The sequence below is a fragment of the Pollachius pollachius genome, assembly GCF_949987615.1.
Source record: "Pollachius pollachius genome assembly, chromosome: 10".
In the NCBI taxonomy this organism is placed as follows: Eukaryota; Metazoa; Chordata; class Actinopteri; order Gadiformes; family Gadidae; genus Pollachius; species Pollachius pollachius.
The window spans coordinates 23,082,088-23,099,099 of record NC_136943.1 but is presented as its reverse complement, the minus strand read 5'-3'; the positions used below and the strand labels follow the sequence as shown (position 1 = coordinate 23,099,099).

General features: G+C 39.8%; 1 protein-coding gene and 1 long non-coding RNA gene across 3 annotated transcripts in view; one reads left to right on the top strand and one right to left on the bottom strand.

The window, feature by feature from the left end:
- Nucleotides 1–5,136: 5,136 nt before the first annotated feature.
- On the bottom strand, nucleotides 5,137–7,842 carry LOC307081959. Its single transcript, XR_013812176.1, has 2 exons — nucleotides 7,374–7,842; nucleotides 5,137–7,027 (listed from the first exon to the last, which is right to left on the bottom strand). It is a non-coding gene; the product is annotated as an uncharacterized lncRNA (long non-coding RNA).
- Nucleotides 7,843–9,602: 1,760 nt separating this feature from the next.
- Nucleotides 9,603–17,012, top strand: part of renbp (renin binding protein) — a 49,321-nt gene continuing 41,911 nt past the window's right edge. Inside the window, exons 1-4 of one of the 2 annotated variants that reach the window (XM_079744592.1) lie at nucleotides 9,603–9,676; nucleotides 9,792–9,892; nucleotides 14,335–14,410; nucleotides 14,501–14,576. In XM_079744592.1, the coding sequence (XP_079600718.1) occupies nucleotides 9,792–9,892; nucleotides 14,335–14,410; nucleotides 14,501–14,576 (253 nt within the window). In that variant the 5' untranslated portion in view covers nucleotides 9,603–9,676. Of the gene's footprint in view, nucleotides 9,702–9,791; nucleotides 9,893–14,334; nucleotides 14,411–14,500; nucleotides 14,577–17,012 lie in introns of both variants that reach the window. The other variant, XM_079744593.1, reaches the window with a different exon arrangement.

Below are 17,012 nucleotides of genomic sequence, written 5' to 3'. Positions count from 1 at the left end.
TGGTGAACGACGTTGTAGAACATATATGGTACAAGTTTGTGTTGATTGCATGGAAAAGGGAATAATCGATTACAAATTATATGGTAGGAACCTGGTAATACCATGGAAACAAACGCGACTTCCTTTTACAGTACAGTTTCAGTTTACTTACTGGATAAATTGTCATGTTTTACTTAGTAACGTTGCAGAACGTACATGGTACAAGTTCCAGTTTACTGCATGGACAATGGAATGTATCTATTACAAACTATATGGTAATAACGTGGTAACACCATGGAAACCAACGGCTTCTTACTTTTTTTAGAAGATGTACCATGACACTAGAGGAAAACTGTTCCTGCGGAGGTGGTTTCCAGGTAAATCGAATAAACCCTTTCTAAATGGGTGTAGCTATGAATAAAAACTATGTTAGAAAAAGTAATTTATTGGAAAGTACTATGCTAAGTTCTAGATAGTACATCATTAAACTAGGGCTGTTACCAACATAAAACTTGAATAACTACAATTGTAACTTGAACTAATAGGTGTTTCTAAGAATTGGTTGCCTAATTTCCTAGGAAGTATACAATAATATCAGAGTTATTACCAACCTAAAACAGCTACAACTATACCCGGTACTTAGTTGAGTTGATGAGTAATAGTGGAGGTTTTACTTGGTACTTCAGCTGCAATTCCTCTGTATTTACCTTCTTATTACCAGTGGTAATTACCCAGTAATACACTATGATTTACCATATATTTACCGGGTAATTCCTCTGTATTTACCTTATTACCAGTGGTAATTACCCAGTAATACACTATGATTTACCATATATTTACCAGGTAAATACCTAGTAATTTGGGGACTGTAAAATTAAGGGTTACCAAATCATGTACAGGCTTTTTTCAAAATTTGTATGCGTGTGGGAGCACCAGAGACCAAAAGCACCCCAAATCCCAGGAAAAGGTTTGTTTTCATAATATGTCCCCTTTAAATTAAACGTAAAAGTACTTCCACAAAAGGACGAGCAGAGGTCGCAAATAAACAAAATTGAAGTAAAATGGGCGATATTTGGTGGAATTCAAAAACTTTTCCATAATTGCTACACATCAGTGTTAATTTCGTCAATGAAAAATATGACAAAAAATGTACGTCAACAATCTTTTTCCATGACCAAGACGAGACGTTGACGAGCTAAAAATAGATCTTTGATAATAAAAACTATGACGAAATGTAAGTTTTGCTTTCGTTGACGAGACGAGACAGGACTAAAATGTTAGTGGTGTGCTATTTGGATATTCAAAATGCACGATATTTTCCAATCATTACCCTCCCGTAAGGTTCTTATGCAACTGTTCACTCCTCCAGTAAATAGGACGGACCTTAGCTATGACTCGGCAACAGGAGGTATAGTCCACTCAGCTATGAGCTAAGGTTATGCGTTGTACATATTTATAATTCGAAATTCGTCCCAGCCTTTATACCACAGATACTCTAGGGTCTATAGCATATAACCGCGTTGTCTGATTACTGTTTAATTCATTTTCCACAATTTACTGGCACTCGTTTTGAAGAGAATCACCGCGCCATTCGTTTCAATGGGAATCGCGACGGTCGATACCTTTCAATATGTTGCTGTGAGCTATTCGTTTTTTCCGGTATTTTGAACATTGAGCCCCCTTTTTGGTTTGTCATGGATGAAATAGAGTAGTTCAATCAAGTATCGTAGTGAAATACAGTTTCTATCGTGTTTTATTGCACATTTAGCGCATTTTGTAAATCCCATTGATTTCTGTTGGAAGACTCATTGCTCGTTGGCCGGAAACGGAATAGGGGGGGTGTTCACGTTTGGTTGTAGTCTTTTCGGTTCTAGCCCTACTGATGAGACGGAGAACCGAGCGAAAAGACTAAAACCAAACGTGAACAGCCCCCTTTTCCGTTTCCGGCCAACAAGCAATGATTCTATGAGATATTGTACTCCGCTGAGCTATGAGCCAGAGAGCTAACGTTATGGTTTGTACATATTTGTAATTCGAAATTCGTCTCAGCCTTTATACCACAGATAGTCTAGGGTCTATAGCATATAACCGCGTTGTCTGATTACAGTTTAATTCATTTTCCACAATTTAACAGCTCTCGTTTTGAAGAATAATCACCGCGCCATTCGTTTCAATGGGAATCGCGCCGGTCTATACTTTCAACATAAAGTGTACATATTTATAATTTGAAATTCGTCCCAGCCTTCATACGACAGATACTATAGGGTCTATAGCATATAACCGCCTTTTCTGATTACAGTTTAATGTAACAGTAAGCGGGCAACTCCGCAACTGCAAATTAAAAACACTGAGATTACCATGGCAACCGGTCAAACAACACGGCGATCTGCGCGCGCATCCGCCGTGTTGATAAACAAATAACCCCCCCATTGAACAAGTTAAACCAAGCGAGCGTTCACAGACACCAGAATGAACGAGTTCACAGTAACGTTCATCAGGCAGTAATACAGTACATTCAGTTCATGTTCGCCAAAATATGAACGAGTTCATGAACTATTGTTCAATGAACGCGTTCAGGCACAACAATGTATATGGGGTTTGCCTAATTGAACTAGTTTAAAAAGAGAAAACATTTTGACTAAAAGTAATGACTAAAAGTTGAGTAAAATGTAAGGACTTTTCGTTGACTAAAACTAGACTAAAACTACAAAGGAAAACAATGACTAAAATGTGACTAGATCTAATAATCGTCTAAAGACTAAGACTAAATCTAAAATAGCTGACAAAATTAACACTGCTACACATACACATACAAATGATACTGCATACATATACGGATCCATAACTACACATCCATATTTAAGCGTTTAGATGCAAAAGCCTCTAAGTCCATCTGACCACTTTTATTATAAATTAGCATTTTTTGTCAGGCTATGTTCAAGTTCTGTCATTTTATTTTAAAGGCAATGATAAGGTTATTATTATTATTATTGTTTTTTTTAAATGTCACTTTTCTTCTTTTTTTTACCAAATTAAATTCTCTTTTATCGTCAAAACCGCTATATCCACAGGTACTTTTTTGGCAAAAACCTCTAAATCCACTTCTTTGGACAAGGCATCGTAAAAAGTAATAAAATCACTTAAGATGCATCAGAAAACACTGAAAATTATGAAAGCTAACAGAAATTAAACAAGAGGGTTTGGTGTGTGTGTGTGTGTGGATGGGGGATGGGGGTCGTGTAGAACATCCATATTATCGATGTCCGTGTTCAATAATAATTTTCGGATGCAGTCATGTATATATAATAATAATAATAATAATAATAATAATAATAATACAGTCACAAAGCATAACTCCAATGGCACAAAATGCCAACATTTATTTTAACAAAAACAGAAGTTAAATACATTCTATACACCTGCAGTATACAAAAATATATTAAATTATAATATAAATTAATATAACTGCAAAAATATATAAACAAAACAAAATACATTTTCCAACAATAAATAATATTAAAAATGAATCGGAAAAAAAGTGAAAAGTGGTCAAGTAATCTCATTTCTGATGTTTGGGCATCAGATTCAACTATAAAAAATCTAATTACATTACAGGAGGTAGGCCTAATGAACCATGGAACTCATCTGGTATAAAATTACTATTAGATTCATAGTGTAGTGTGTGAACAGTGCAACATTTTTCTGATAAAAACTCTGGTACAAACACAATATTAGATTAAAATAGTAGGCCCTATAGAGTAAAATTGAGGTCTCCTCCGTTTGCACGGCGTCGCATCCATATGCGAAAGAATTATGGAGTCTTGTGTCGCTTTGTCGTCGGTCGAATACAGCTGCCGTTGATGTGGGCTAAGTCTGTTGGCGTCAATGTTACAGCAGCGCATGACACATTCTTATGGCTGCAAGCTATGCTGGCGACGGAGCCCTCCCCACTAACGGCTTTTCTTCGCCATAGAACGAGCAGAACTGACGGGACGACGGCGTTTTTGTCAGCCGTTTTTATCAGCCGACGAACCTGTCACAAGGACAGGTTCGTCCATTTCGTCAGAATCCATAGCCATCAAAATCCTAATCGAATCGCTAAAGAATATAAACGTAAATGTACTGTGTTGTTGATATCTGTCAGCTGTCGAAAAAGCCGGCTCCTCAGTGCGCCGCCATTTTGAAGTCACATGATTCCATGTTGCGTTGTGATTGGTTCTCAGAACGTAGAGGGTTTTGTTGACAAAGGGAAGCGGTGTTTAGAGGGTTTTGCCCTTTTTCTTTAATAGAGGGTTTTCACGGCGCGTCATCAATCCGGCAGTCGCCATGTTGGAGGTACTCGGCAAGGTAAATAAACCGCACGCCAAGGTAAATAAAGCGCACGCCGCAGTAGATCCCGAATATCTTCGTGGAAAATGGTAAATTATTGCCGTGTTTTTGGCTGTACCAATCGGTCAGACCGCGAAAAACATTTGGAGTATTACAGACTGCCAAAAGTTATAACTAATCAAGGAGAACAATGCTAAAAGTTGTCAGAGGAAAGGAGGCGCTTGTGGTTAGCGAAGCTGAACCAGGATCTACGTGGCAAAAATCTGGACAACGTCCGAATTTGTTCGGCCCATTTCTTGTCAGGTAAGTGACATGTTTTTATGTTGCATTATTGACTTAATATCTGATTAGGATCATATTTAATAGCCTGCTACAGTAGCAACACAGTTCTTAAAATGTAGAGCTACAATGTGCTGTATTTCTCATTGTATTCCAGGTAAAAGGTCTGACCTTTATCAAAAGGATGACCCAGATTGGGTGCCATCTGTCGGAATGACAGGTCAGCAAAGGTCTCCTGAAAAAGCTGGGACATCATCACGCTACAGCCGTCGTAGGAATAGAACCCAGCAGAGACTGAGAGAAGCTGCTGCTGATGCTGGAGTTGCTGCAGAGACTGATGATTCTGAGACTGATGACCCAGCTTTGTTCACCTGTCTGTTGTGCTCTGGTGAACCTTTGCCCATCCATTGTTGATTATAACTGAAGAATATTTTTATATGCACTTTGTCAATAAAAAGACTATATAGCCTAAAATTATTTATAAATGGTTGTTAATTTACAGTTTTTTTTAATGTATTGTTGTGGAAGAGAACACATCATAACACTATCATCAGAACACAGATTTATTAAAGGAAAACCACACAGTTATCAGAACAGATAGCTTATAAACTATACAGTACTATAAATTATAGTATATACAGTATACTATAGTGCGAACATAATTTTGTATGTAATTTGAGTTTTACAACTTTTTTTGTCAGTATAGCATTGCAAAATCTCACCAACTTGAAATCAAATGCTAAAAATATTTAAAGAACAGTTTCAAAAAAGGTACACGTTTCTAAATAAATTAAATATTGTTTTAACCAACATTAAAACAAAGTGCCTGAAGTGCGTAACTTCACAACAGTACACTAAAAAATACAGTTTTTTTTTTTTACTTCAAAGGTTTCTTTCCCTTTTTTGGCTCAAACTTAGGTAGCTTTTGGCACTTTGGGCAATACCATTTTCCCTTTGGTGCAACCTTGACATTAATGCACGAGTAGTGAAACCACTTAATATGACATTTTGCATTGTCACACAAATCATCTTTCCAAACTCAACCTGGCCACAGAAACACCAGGTTTCTTCTTGGCCACTGGCACTTGCAGCACAATCAGAGCCATGTGATTCAGCCGAGGTAGATACTCCAGGTTGCGAGGACACATTGGCCATGGTAGATGAAAGCCGTGTGTAAAACTTGCCAACTAACTCTGGCATAAAGGCTGTGTCAAAAATATTCTTGCTTTTCTGGCATATTGTGTCCCAAAACTCTTCATCAAATAAAATGCACTCAACATGCAAATCCTTTTCTGTCCAAACAACTAAATAGGCAGATTCCAGTTTGCACACCCCAAGTTGAGTTTGCACCTGGTAGAAATACTGGTGGTTTCGGTTAAGTGTCAGTTTCCTTCACTGTCCTTCTCCAAATAGGATACACTGTCCAACATGTCACTTTTCACACAGAATGGACATTTCACTTCAATTACACTGACACCACAACAATCACAAGAAACAAGGCCATCGGGAGAAGCACCCAAGAATGGCACACTTGGATTTATGAAAAAACCTGTGTCGTGTACTTTAACATTTTCATGAGATTCCTTATGTACATCTATAAACATATCACGTGCAAATTTAGTGGCCCCAGGTAGTGGCTTTTGATGTGAATCTGTATGACATACACAAGGATAGCATACACTTTTGATTAAGCTCTGAACTGGCTGTTTTGGATCACTGCAACATGCAGTTTTCATTTTAGATGCTGTGATTCGACCAGCGCGAAATCTAAACCACAGTTTAGAGGAAGCTTGATCCCTTGTAGCGGCCTCAACTGCCTTTGCTTGCTCCTCTGAAACAGAAATTTCAACATCTTTGCATGTGGACAATAGCTCACTATAGTCCATGTGAACTGCTTCGTCTTTTCGCAATTCCGTCAACACAAGAGGTAAATTTTCTCCAATTAATTTTGGAACAAAACTGTCAGAGTAAGGCTCAATCAGGGACAAAATAGCAGACTTTGATCCAGTCGCGCTAAGAGCACTGAATAATGATGACAGTTCATCACTGGTTGGCTGTTGCGGTTTCCCAACTGTAACAGTAGAAGAAGTGGAAGTATCACTTGGGTCCTCAAGTGGCTGTCCAAGAGCAGCACATTTCATCCTGCCAGCTCTTTTACTTGAGACCTCTTGGTTACAGTGAAGTCAATCTTCCGGCATTCCCTGTATTCCACCTTAGACAGTGCAGTAGGTAACAGCCAATACGCCTTCTCTTGCGTCACTGTCTTTGAGTCCCTCAACTTCACTGTTTCTTCTATGAGAAACAATAATGCAGCAACATGTGTGCACGTCTCTCCGAGGCCAGCCATACACGTGCAGTGGGCTCCAAGTATCCGACCAGACTTCTCAGCGATTATCCAGGGTTCCAGGGGTGTTTCTCGGATTGATTGAGAATGGAGAACCTGAATAAAAGACATGACAACCAAATAAGTAAGAATAACAAAATAGTTTCTCACCGTTTCACTTTAAAAAAATGAATAACAGTTAGGCTTATCTGCATCACTTGTTCACAATGTGGCCACACAGGCCCCCAGAGGTTATAAACTCTGATAGTGATAAATGCACTATAAATAAAGTTGATAGTGTACAGTGTACATAGCAATCTAGACTGTGGTCTGTGGACTGCATATCAAACTGGGGGTCCTTGAAATGAAAAACGGTTGAGAATCACCTGGCTACACCTTGGGTATTGCAATGATATCATACAGTTATGGTTAGGTTGATTAAAGACATTATTGCATTACTTACTTTGGCCTTCGCAACACATCTGTCGTCGATGACTTGGTATTGAATCTCCCTCACCCATCCACACACCATCTGGTTATAGGCCTCCAAACTTTTGTACGCTTTAAGGTCTTCCGCTGTGTATGGGCTTGGCGAGAAAACCAGGTAGTTGACGATGTCAGGATAACAAACAGACGGAAGACTCTCCGGGTCGTCATTGATCCAAGACGAGGGAGCCAACTCGTAGGGATCTGCACCACCAATCAAATCTAACTTCCTCAAATATCGTGCTTTTTCGCCCGGTCCAAGTCCTTCCCTGTATGCCTTTGCATCTATAACGCCTTTTGACGAGCTTTTCTTGGGTTTATGACCTTTATCCATCGCAGCGTTTTCGTTTATCCAGCGCAGAGTTTACATGCATTACAGCGCAGTGTTTACATCGAGTGCCTCCAACATGGCCGCGCATCCGGGTTACTGCCCAAGACGTGACGTCGGTGAAAACCCTCTATAGGTCCATGGTTTTGCCTACAAATGGAGATTTCAGACCAGGAAAAGAGTGGTATATAGCGGGGTTGGACGCGAAATTATTTGATTAACGTATACTACGTGCGGAGAGCATTCACTCAATGTCTTTATCTCATTTTTGACGGAGGTGGCGTTTAGAGGCTTTTGCATCTGAACTCTATATGTACACATGTCTAAACGTACGTAGGCCTATACAATCTCATTCATACGCAAACATAAATAAACATACGTACACATCCATAAACAAATATACAAACGTACGTTTTATTGAGACAAGTTATTGTAAAACTTTTTTTCCGCTGCGGACCAACTTAGTTAAATTATGGTGTGAGACTGGGTTGTATCCATAATACATAATGCATTATATTTTTTTTGACGTATACATAACTAGAGGTACGATCCACTCCAGGAAGATGCATCTCTTGTGAAGATGTAGAGACGAATGAATGAGGAAACTTTAAATCAACTTTTAAATCAATCCTGGCACTGACCGTTTGTTTGACGGAATATTGTCAAGTGATTGGGCTAATATACATTAATACCATATATGCCATTGCATGCTTTAATTTGAAAACGTCAAGGTAAATGGCAAATGTTTATTTTCCAAAATTTAATTAAAAAAATAGATATACATCGACATTTCTTCCTTTTTTATTAGATCAGTTAGAGCTTTATACTATGTTGCTTCTATTAAATCTTTATTAGTCTTTATTGACTGTAGTTCATATAATCATGACGTGCTACTATGTTCCCTTTATAATATACATTGACAGTAAAAAAAAAAGTCAAAGGTGTATGGAATTAAGTAATTTATTTCAATGCATTTGTGGTTCAAGACTAATAAGGGTCGCCCTTCCACATTTTCTGCAACATGAACGAGTTTAAGGCGTAGACGGTTATGAAGTCGTTTACATGCAGAAACATGAATAATATTAAAACGTAACATTATCGCCATCGCTCTTAATGCCTGTATACGCTTCAAAGTCGTGCATGTTGCATAAAATTTGCAACATCGCCCCCTGGGGTCACACTTTACGGTGACCTAATTTCACTTAAGCTTTGTTCGAAATCGTTCCCTATTCACTCACTCACTATTCCCTATATCGTGTTTATGATATAGTGCACTATATAGGGAACGAACAACCGAGAATTCGGACACTACGCTGAACATTTCTAAACGTCATTTGCGTCAGTACATGTGCCAGGTATTTGTGTGACGCAGCCGGATGCGCCCACATCATGTAAACAAACCGGGCAATCACGAGGAAAGCTGGAGGTTGTATTGATGTTGAATGTTACATCTCCTTGATCAAGGTTTTTTTTAATTAATTTTGAATGTTACATTTTCTATGTTAAATCCCAAATAAATTGTTGACATTTCTAAACGAAAGCCGGAGACTCCATCATTAAATATATTCGTTTTCGCGGCTATTCAGCCTCTTCTTCTCCTCCGGAAAAACACGACCGCATTGCATTGTGGTATACGGGAGTAACATGTAGGGAACATTGTATGTACACTCAAATTGTGGGTATTTTAAGTCCACTATATCGTGCATGAAATTAACCACTGAGAATTCGAACACCACTACAAAATGGCGAGCACCCTATATAGTGCACTATATCCGTGATCGGGAACGATTTCGAACACAGCTTCTGCCTCAGCAACAGCGCCCCCTGGGGTCACACTTTACGGTGGAGTCATTCCAATTTGATGTTTACTCAGCAGCTCATGTGATATTCACGTGGGCGAATCTCGTGACTTCCCCAGCTCTTCCGATCATAACAATTCCTTGGTTTTCAACGTAAGACGCTTTACGCGTTAATGATGTATGCAGTTGTAAAATATTAAGTATTTACATACAACAGATGTGTTACAACACATCTTCGTGACCCTTAATTATGATTTTTTTGTTTTAGATGTCAGTCGTCATGTTGCAACAGTATCGAGAGAAAATTCGCACAGAACTCGACGGTGTAGTGAACTTCTGGCTGACTAATTCCCACGACACGAAATATGGGTAAGCCAAAGTATTGTGTTTTGATTTCAGGTTCAATAAAAAATGCTAAATTGTATGCCTACGAGCGTGCGACGAACGCAAACTAATTCAACACGTTCAACGGTCGCCAGCTTCAAAACTCAAGATATAGTTAAGAGAACCTGGATATTAAAATGAACTAATCTTATGGAGTCTCTGACACGATCGTATCGTAACAACACATATACTTTCAGCTGCTTCACATTTCACACACTCACACTCACTACTGAGACACTTGTTCCCCTACTGTACTTTCACACCAAAAGCTGTAAAGCGTTTTGAGCGATAAACGCCCATTCACTTTCAATTAGACATGAACGATAAAGCGATAGGAGCGATAGTCAAGATAGTCACAAGTTGGGTCAATAGAAAAAGAATAATAAGCATAAATACACGAAACACTGAATAATTGATTAATGGAGCGATTGCTTATATGCACAGACGTCAGTTTGGTTTGAAATGTGCTGAGGACAGAGACTCATTCGGAAGTGCATTTTCAGAAGTGCTGGGTACAATGAGGATGCACTCTTTTTTCTATCTATAGTGCCGGTATTGAAAGGTTCTGAAAGGCGGCATACCGATGTAGCTAATTACTAAGGAATAAAATGTATACAAAATCTGTCTGGCACGTTTTATGAAGAAAACGTTTCCAAAAAGCATCGGACATATGACCCACTATGTTCTGCTCCATGTATCCATGTTGAAAACGTGACATGGCTAAGCTACCAACATAAACAAGAGGAGCTAGGAAAGGAAATTAACTGCGTGTTTAAGTTCAGAAGGGGCAAACGTGTGGCTACACACAGCACTACAAAAGACGTCAGGAAAAAAATATTTGTTGCACAGCTGAACGCTGTATCACATCATGAGCTGGCTTTTCTCAATTCACAACACGCATTCCATCCAATCTAGCCTACACCAAGCAACTCATGTACTTCCCCCCACAATTTTTCCAGAATTCTAGCAAAGCAAGAATGACCAAAAGTCACTTTGTGTCAACAAGAGACTGACTCCACCGACTATCAATTGCAAGTTAAAACAACCGACCAGTTGAGTGCAAAAAACACAAAAGACCTCGCCACAGCACCAGCAAATCTTAAGCAATAAATATTGCGTCTTACTTACTTACTTTATTTATGTGGCAGTGGTCTGCAGATGCATCCCGTGGTGTAGCCTACCACATCCATTTAGTTCAACAGGTTATCGTTCTGATACTGTCCATGGTACTAGCAACCTGCTCTGGTGCTTTTTACCTATGTATTCAGGCTAAAATGACTTGATTGTCTGATGCCTCATCATCCCAACCAAAGAGTATTGGTATTGTTAGTAATGGCTACTTGCCAAAACGAAAAAATAACTTCACAGTGTGTTTTTTTCCAATGTATTTGTTATTATTCGTAGCGTTGATCAGCAGAGAAATAGTTTGCCAAAGTCGTTGACGACGCTTAGCAACCGAATACGCTGGGGTTGATAAGTTACCGGACTGCGGAGTGATACAGATGACGTGAATCAGAGGCAAAAAATCCACTTTCCTTGAAAGCGGACAAATATGCTGGTCGTGAGCATTCCAATGCATTGAGCCTATTTGATTGATATTCTATGTCTAATTGTGTGTGTCTGTGTGTGTATTTAGTATTGATTATTATGGAAAAGATCCGCTCAACTGGAGCATTTGTGCCAGGCAGACACACAGCAAACTGACAAATTAGAAATAGATTTTTGTGCGGTATCTCCCTGCTTCTGAAATGCGCGAACATCTCCGCCCAGCGCTCGTCCGCTGGTTTCCATCAGCATTCCCTGTTGCATACATTGTTTAAATCATATGCTGGATGCTTTATTCTTTCTATGTGTTTTTTGGTTAATGATCGGGCTATAATAACCGTTGGCTATGTAATCAAGGACAAAAGGGGACATTTCTTAGTGGTTGGTGGAAACCGGGACATTTTAGCAACCCAACTTCTTTGGCCACAACGTCCCACGCCTTTGCCTTTTTATTCCTGTCCCTATAAATGAACATGCTCGCGTCGTTCAATATGCCATGCCCTGCAACAGCCGCAATTATTGTTTCGCGGACCATGTTGAAGGAACCAAATTGTTTGGTAGGAACTAGGAACTTTCTCACGTATGTTTCCTGGGTCCCACGCCGGCGAGAGACATCTACATTCCGATTGGCTGGCGGTCATTTACAGCTGAAACGCTACCAGCTCATTTGCATAGAGTTGAGCTGTTTTCAACTCTCATTTACAGCTTTATTGCTATCGCTCAAGCGTTCTATCGCTCCTATTGCTTTTTCGCGCATGTCTAATAGAAAGTGAATGGGCGTTTATTGCTTGAAACGCTTTATAGCTTTTGGTGTGAATGTACAGTTACTTAAAGGGGACATATTATACCACCAGGTGTGAGTGTGTTTCGCCTTACAAGCCGAAAATCTGCCCCATATGACATCACTAGTGGGCGTGTCCACCTAGATCTTTGCTGGATGATTGAGCAACGTTTACTTCAGTCCACTGGGTAGGCTGGTAGACTGCTCTTTCCAGCACAGATCTAGGTGGACACGACCACTAGTGATGTCATATGGGGCAGATTTTTGAAACGGCTTGTAAGGCTAATCACACTCATACCTGGTGGCATAATACGTCCCCTTTAAGCTCTTACATTCACAATTGAATCACTCTCACTCTTACTACTGAAACACTCACACACACACGATATGTAGTCTGTAAAGCTCAAAAATACATACTGCACAAATATATATACTCGTCTGAAACACTTTGCCATGCATATGAGAAACACAAACGCATGCACATATACTTCTGTCATATACCCTGTAGCAGCGTCGTCTCTTGCGGCGGCGGCGTCTCTTGCGGTGGTGGCTTTGGCTCTTTCTGCGGGGGCGTCTCTTGCCACGGCGAGACAAACCTGCTAGGTGCCAGGATAGGGAACTGCCGCACCTGCAGCCCTGCCAACATGACCGGCTGTCAGCACTCCTAGCAGCTCCTGACACATTGCCTGCTGTGCCATGGTCTCCTCCACCAGTTTTCTCAGCAACGCTTCCATGTTCTTCATGTGGGTTTTATCTATTCAACTTGGTACACTAGTTGCCTGCATTCTCCACCATGTGAAGCGGGCCTGTGGGTGCGGGGTTTCCACGCCACCAAGTTGAATAGACAATACTGACACAACACACAAAGCAGGTTCAACTTAGGATGGTTTATTCACCTAGTAAACACAACCAGGGTGGGAAAAGGGTCATCCACCTCCTTTATGATCCAGTCCTCTCTGTATCCTGCTAGCCCTAGCTCTGGCTTGTGGTAGCCTGCTCTCCCTTTCAACTGCAACAATCCAGCTGAATGGCATTCAGGCCTGCCTCGTTAACTGGAGGAATTCCATATATGGCCTGGGGGTGGAGCCAGCTGGTTGCCAGGCCTACCACTCCCCTCACTCCTCCCTGGCGTCTGCCACAACACATACAAATGCAAATTAAATAGTTTCATGTATGCAAGATAAAAATGTGTGATTATCTATCAGAAACAATTACGCACATATGAAAATTGTATATAAGACATCCTAAAATAGGGTTGAACCCAGAGAGCTATACCATATGCATGTGTTGTTGATACGATAGTGTGATGTGTTGACGCTGTATTGATGTGAAAAGGGAGGGATGGTTTATAGTGAGAGATACAACAGCTGCACAACCTGCCAGACCAACCTTTAACTGTGTTGGGGCCTTTGATTTTATGTGATTTGTATCTATCTTACAATGAGACAAATATTAAAGGCATCATCGTTGATGCACTATTACCGTAGCCATGGAGTTAACGTTTTCCCCAGCCTTCCCAGAACTCTTAAACAAAAACCATCAAATTGCAACACTTGATTGATTTAAACCATGTTCCTGCTCTATCTGAGATGTGGTATGTCAAAGCAAGAAGCATGCAGTTTTTTTCAAATCCTTCCATGGTTCAGAGATGTTTTTCTTTTAAAGATCCCCATTGCAGCACTTTGGTCCATCAAGATTCTCTGCCAATAATGCATTTCTATTTGTGATGTGTAACTAAATTCCTGCATCTTAAGCCTCTATCTATAAGTCTATCATGAATTCTAACCTGCGGCTATAATGCAGCGTTAGGTTTAGGGTTATGCCATCCCAGTGCTATGCTCTGCTCACTGCCTGCTCAGCCCCTTGAGGTTGTTAACCTGATTATTAGTTTGTGATTAGTTTAAAAAATGTCTTGTTAAGTTTTAGGATATACAACACTACATTTTGTTTACAATGATGGAGAAAAATACATATTTTTGGCATTGTTTATGCACTATAAATACAATTGCTCCACAATTCATATTATCTAGAAAAACGTTGTGTTTAGATAGTATGTGTAGAGTAGTTATTCTGACCCTTAATCTCTTTCTTCTTCGTGTAGAGGGTTTTTCACTTGCATCGATAAAAAGGGACAGGTCTACGATGATTTGAAGTATGTCTGGTTGCAGGGCAGACAGGTAGGTCACTTCAAAGGTAGACACATACATATTACATGCACATCACATATCACATTGTATTATGATGATTATGCACTTATTATATTTTAGGTATGGATGTACTGCCGTTTGTATCGAACAATGGAGCGCTTTCACAAGCAAGAAATTCTTCAAGCTGCAAAAGCTGGTGGGTCAATTTAATTTCATTCTTTAGGGCTAGTTAATGTTTTGAACACATTCACTTTTTTTTATCTTGTATCCAGGAGGGTTACAATTTTTTTACATTTCCATTGGGTGCAATGATGTTTTTTCTCAAAGCTTTAATTAACCGCCTTAGCCCCCATGTTGATACTATAGAAAGTTCTGCAGATCTGTCAAAACACCTTCAAATCTGTATTTCAGGAAAATTATCATTCAATAAAGAAACATGACAAATATCATGCGTAATCCTTACCAATGCTGAACATTTATCATTGAATCATGAATGAAACATTCTAGAATCTTTGGAAACCAAGACAACTCAATGCATTATATTTGGTACCGCCAAATACTACCAGCCCCAGCCAAAATGTTCTCTCCTAATGTTGCCTATTAGCATTACTTACACAAACCAGGTGAAGAATAGTTGTCACAGTGGTGTAGTAACACATTATAAATTTGTATCGGAGAGTGTGACAAATTCTTCACGTTTCTTTTAAGTATGGAGACAAATAATTAATATAATTATGTGTTTTAGGTGCCTTTCATGTAATCCTCTGTAACACATATCCATTTCCAACTATAACAAGATTCGACACATACAAACTAAAGGGAGGTTTGTGGAACTTTGATGAAAATGCTGATGTAAGCTCTGCTTCATCTGGCTCATCTGGGTAAATATGGTCGTGCCTGCAACTTGCACACGATCAGGAAACACATAGCTTGGGAACTTTCTCGTAACACCGGGGGCAGCAAAATATGACTTCATTGATCGCTGAGTCTCGTCTTGAGTCGTGCTCCGGTGCAAACTGTTGCACGCATTCGGGTGCATTCCTCATATTGACGTACATGCTGTTTTTCCACCTCTGGCTGAAACAACACCGCAACACAACTTACAAAGTATTGTTTGTTGGTCGGAGATCTGGAAACCAAACCAGTTCCAAACGACCGAGTTCATCACATTTGCATGTTCGCTCATTTTTTATATTCAAGATTGTTTTTATTGCTGATATCGTCAAATTTGATTGAAGGGGACATACTATGAAAACAACACTTTTCCTGGGATTTGTGGTGTTGTTTCGGGTCTCTGCTGCTGCCACACGCATAAAAAACTTTGAAATAAGTCTGTACGTGATTTTTGAGTGAGATATGCATTTCTGAAAGTACTCCGCCAATATTACCACCCACATCACCATCCCCCTCCCATCAGAGCATAAATACGATTTTGTGGACCAGTGGGCGAGCGATGGGCTGAGAAGTTTGCACATTTCAGAAGCAGGGAGATTCCATACAAAAATAGATATTCCTTGTCAGTTTGCCATGTGACCGCCTGACTCCCCGCCGGAGCTCTGGGAGTACAATCCCTTTTTCCTCCATGTCGTGGTTCAATCTGGATTTCAGAGTCAAAACTCAGAAAAAAAAAAAAAGTTATTTCCCCCCAATTCTTCTCAACCATGGCCGAGATAACCCCCACTATGAGTCTTTACTTGTTGTGGAAGTACCAGAGATGTCAGACACAGTCTTTATGATTCATAATATCATCCGGAGAAGCACATAGTTTATGTCGGTGAAATTAGATATTATATTATATAGATACCTATATATTATTATTATAACTTTATAGACATAGAGCTCCGGGAGTCGACAAACGGCAACAATCACTTCTCCTCCATGCTGCGGTTCACTCTAATAACTCATTTGTTTTCAATGAGCAGCAGCTCCTTTGCATTTAAATTGATACTTCACCGGTGGAGATATGAAGGTTATATGAAGTAAATAATTCTATGTATTATAAATGAAATCGGTTCATCCTAGCCTGAGAAAAGGCAGAAAGTGTCTCTCGCTCAAAAGTAAAAAAACCAACCACTACCACAGTGCTTTGCGCTTGCGGCACCGCCCGTCTGTTTCTGTTTGGAGGGGGAAGGACCCGTTATACTAGCGTGAGTGATAGCGCGAGCAATCTTTGTGTAAACATATCCCCGTGATACGTTGACTAGTTTAGACTTCTGCTCTCGTTTCTTCAAACGCATCATTTGTATATTACTGTACAGCATAATAACTATTTGCTAATTACAGTAGCTCAGCATATCACGTATTTGTACTCAACCTTTTCTCCCCAGTTGAAATAAGTCTTTATCTTATACAGTAGGCCTACTTAAGTCTAACAACATTTGGGATAGTAATCAATCAACCAACATGAATTTGAAGTTTTATTCATGAAAAAATATGAACTATTTACAAAAATAAAACGAGTAGGGTGCGTGAGTCAAAATAGTCACAGCTCATCTTGACCATCTACTGTCTCCTGTAGCCACGGTACTGCCCATCTTGTGCTGGGTAATTAGCTCTGATGGTCTGGACCAGCGGTTTTCAATAGGTGAGGCGCGCCTCCCCTGGGGGGCGCCAAAGAGCCACAGGGGAGGCG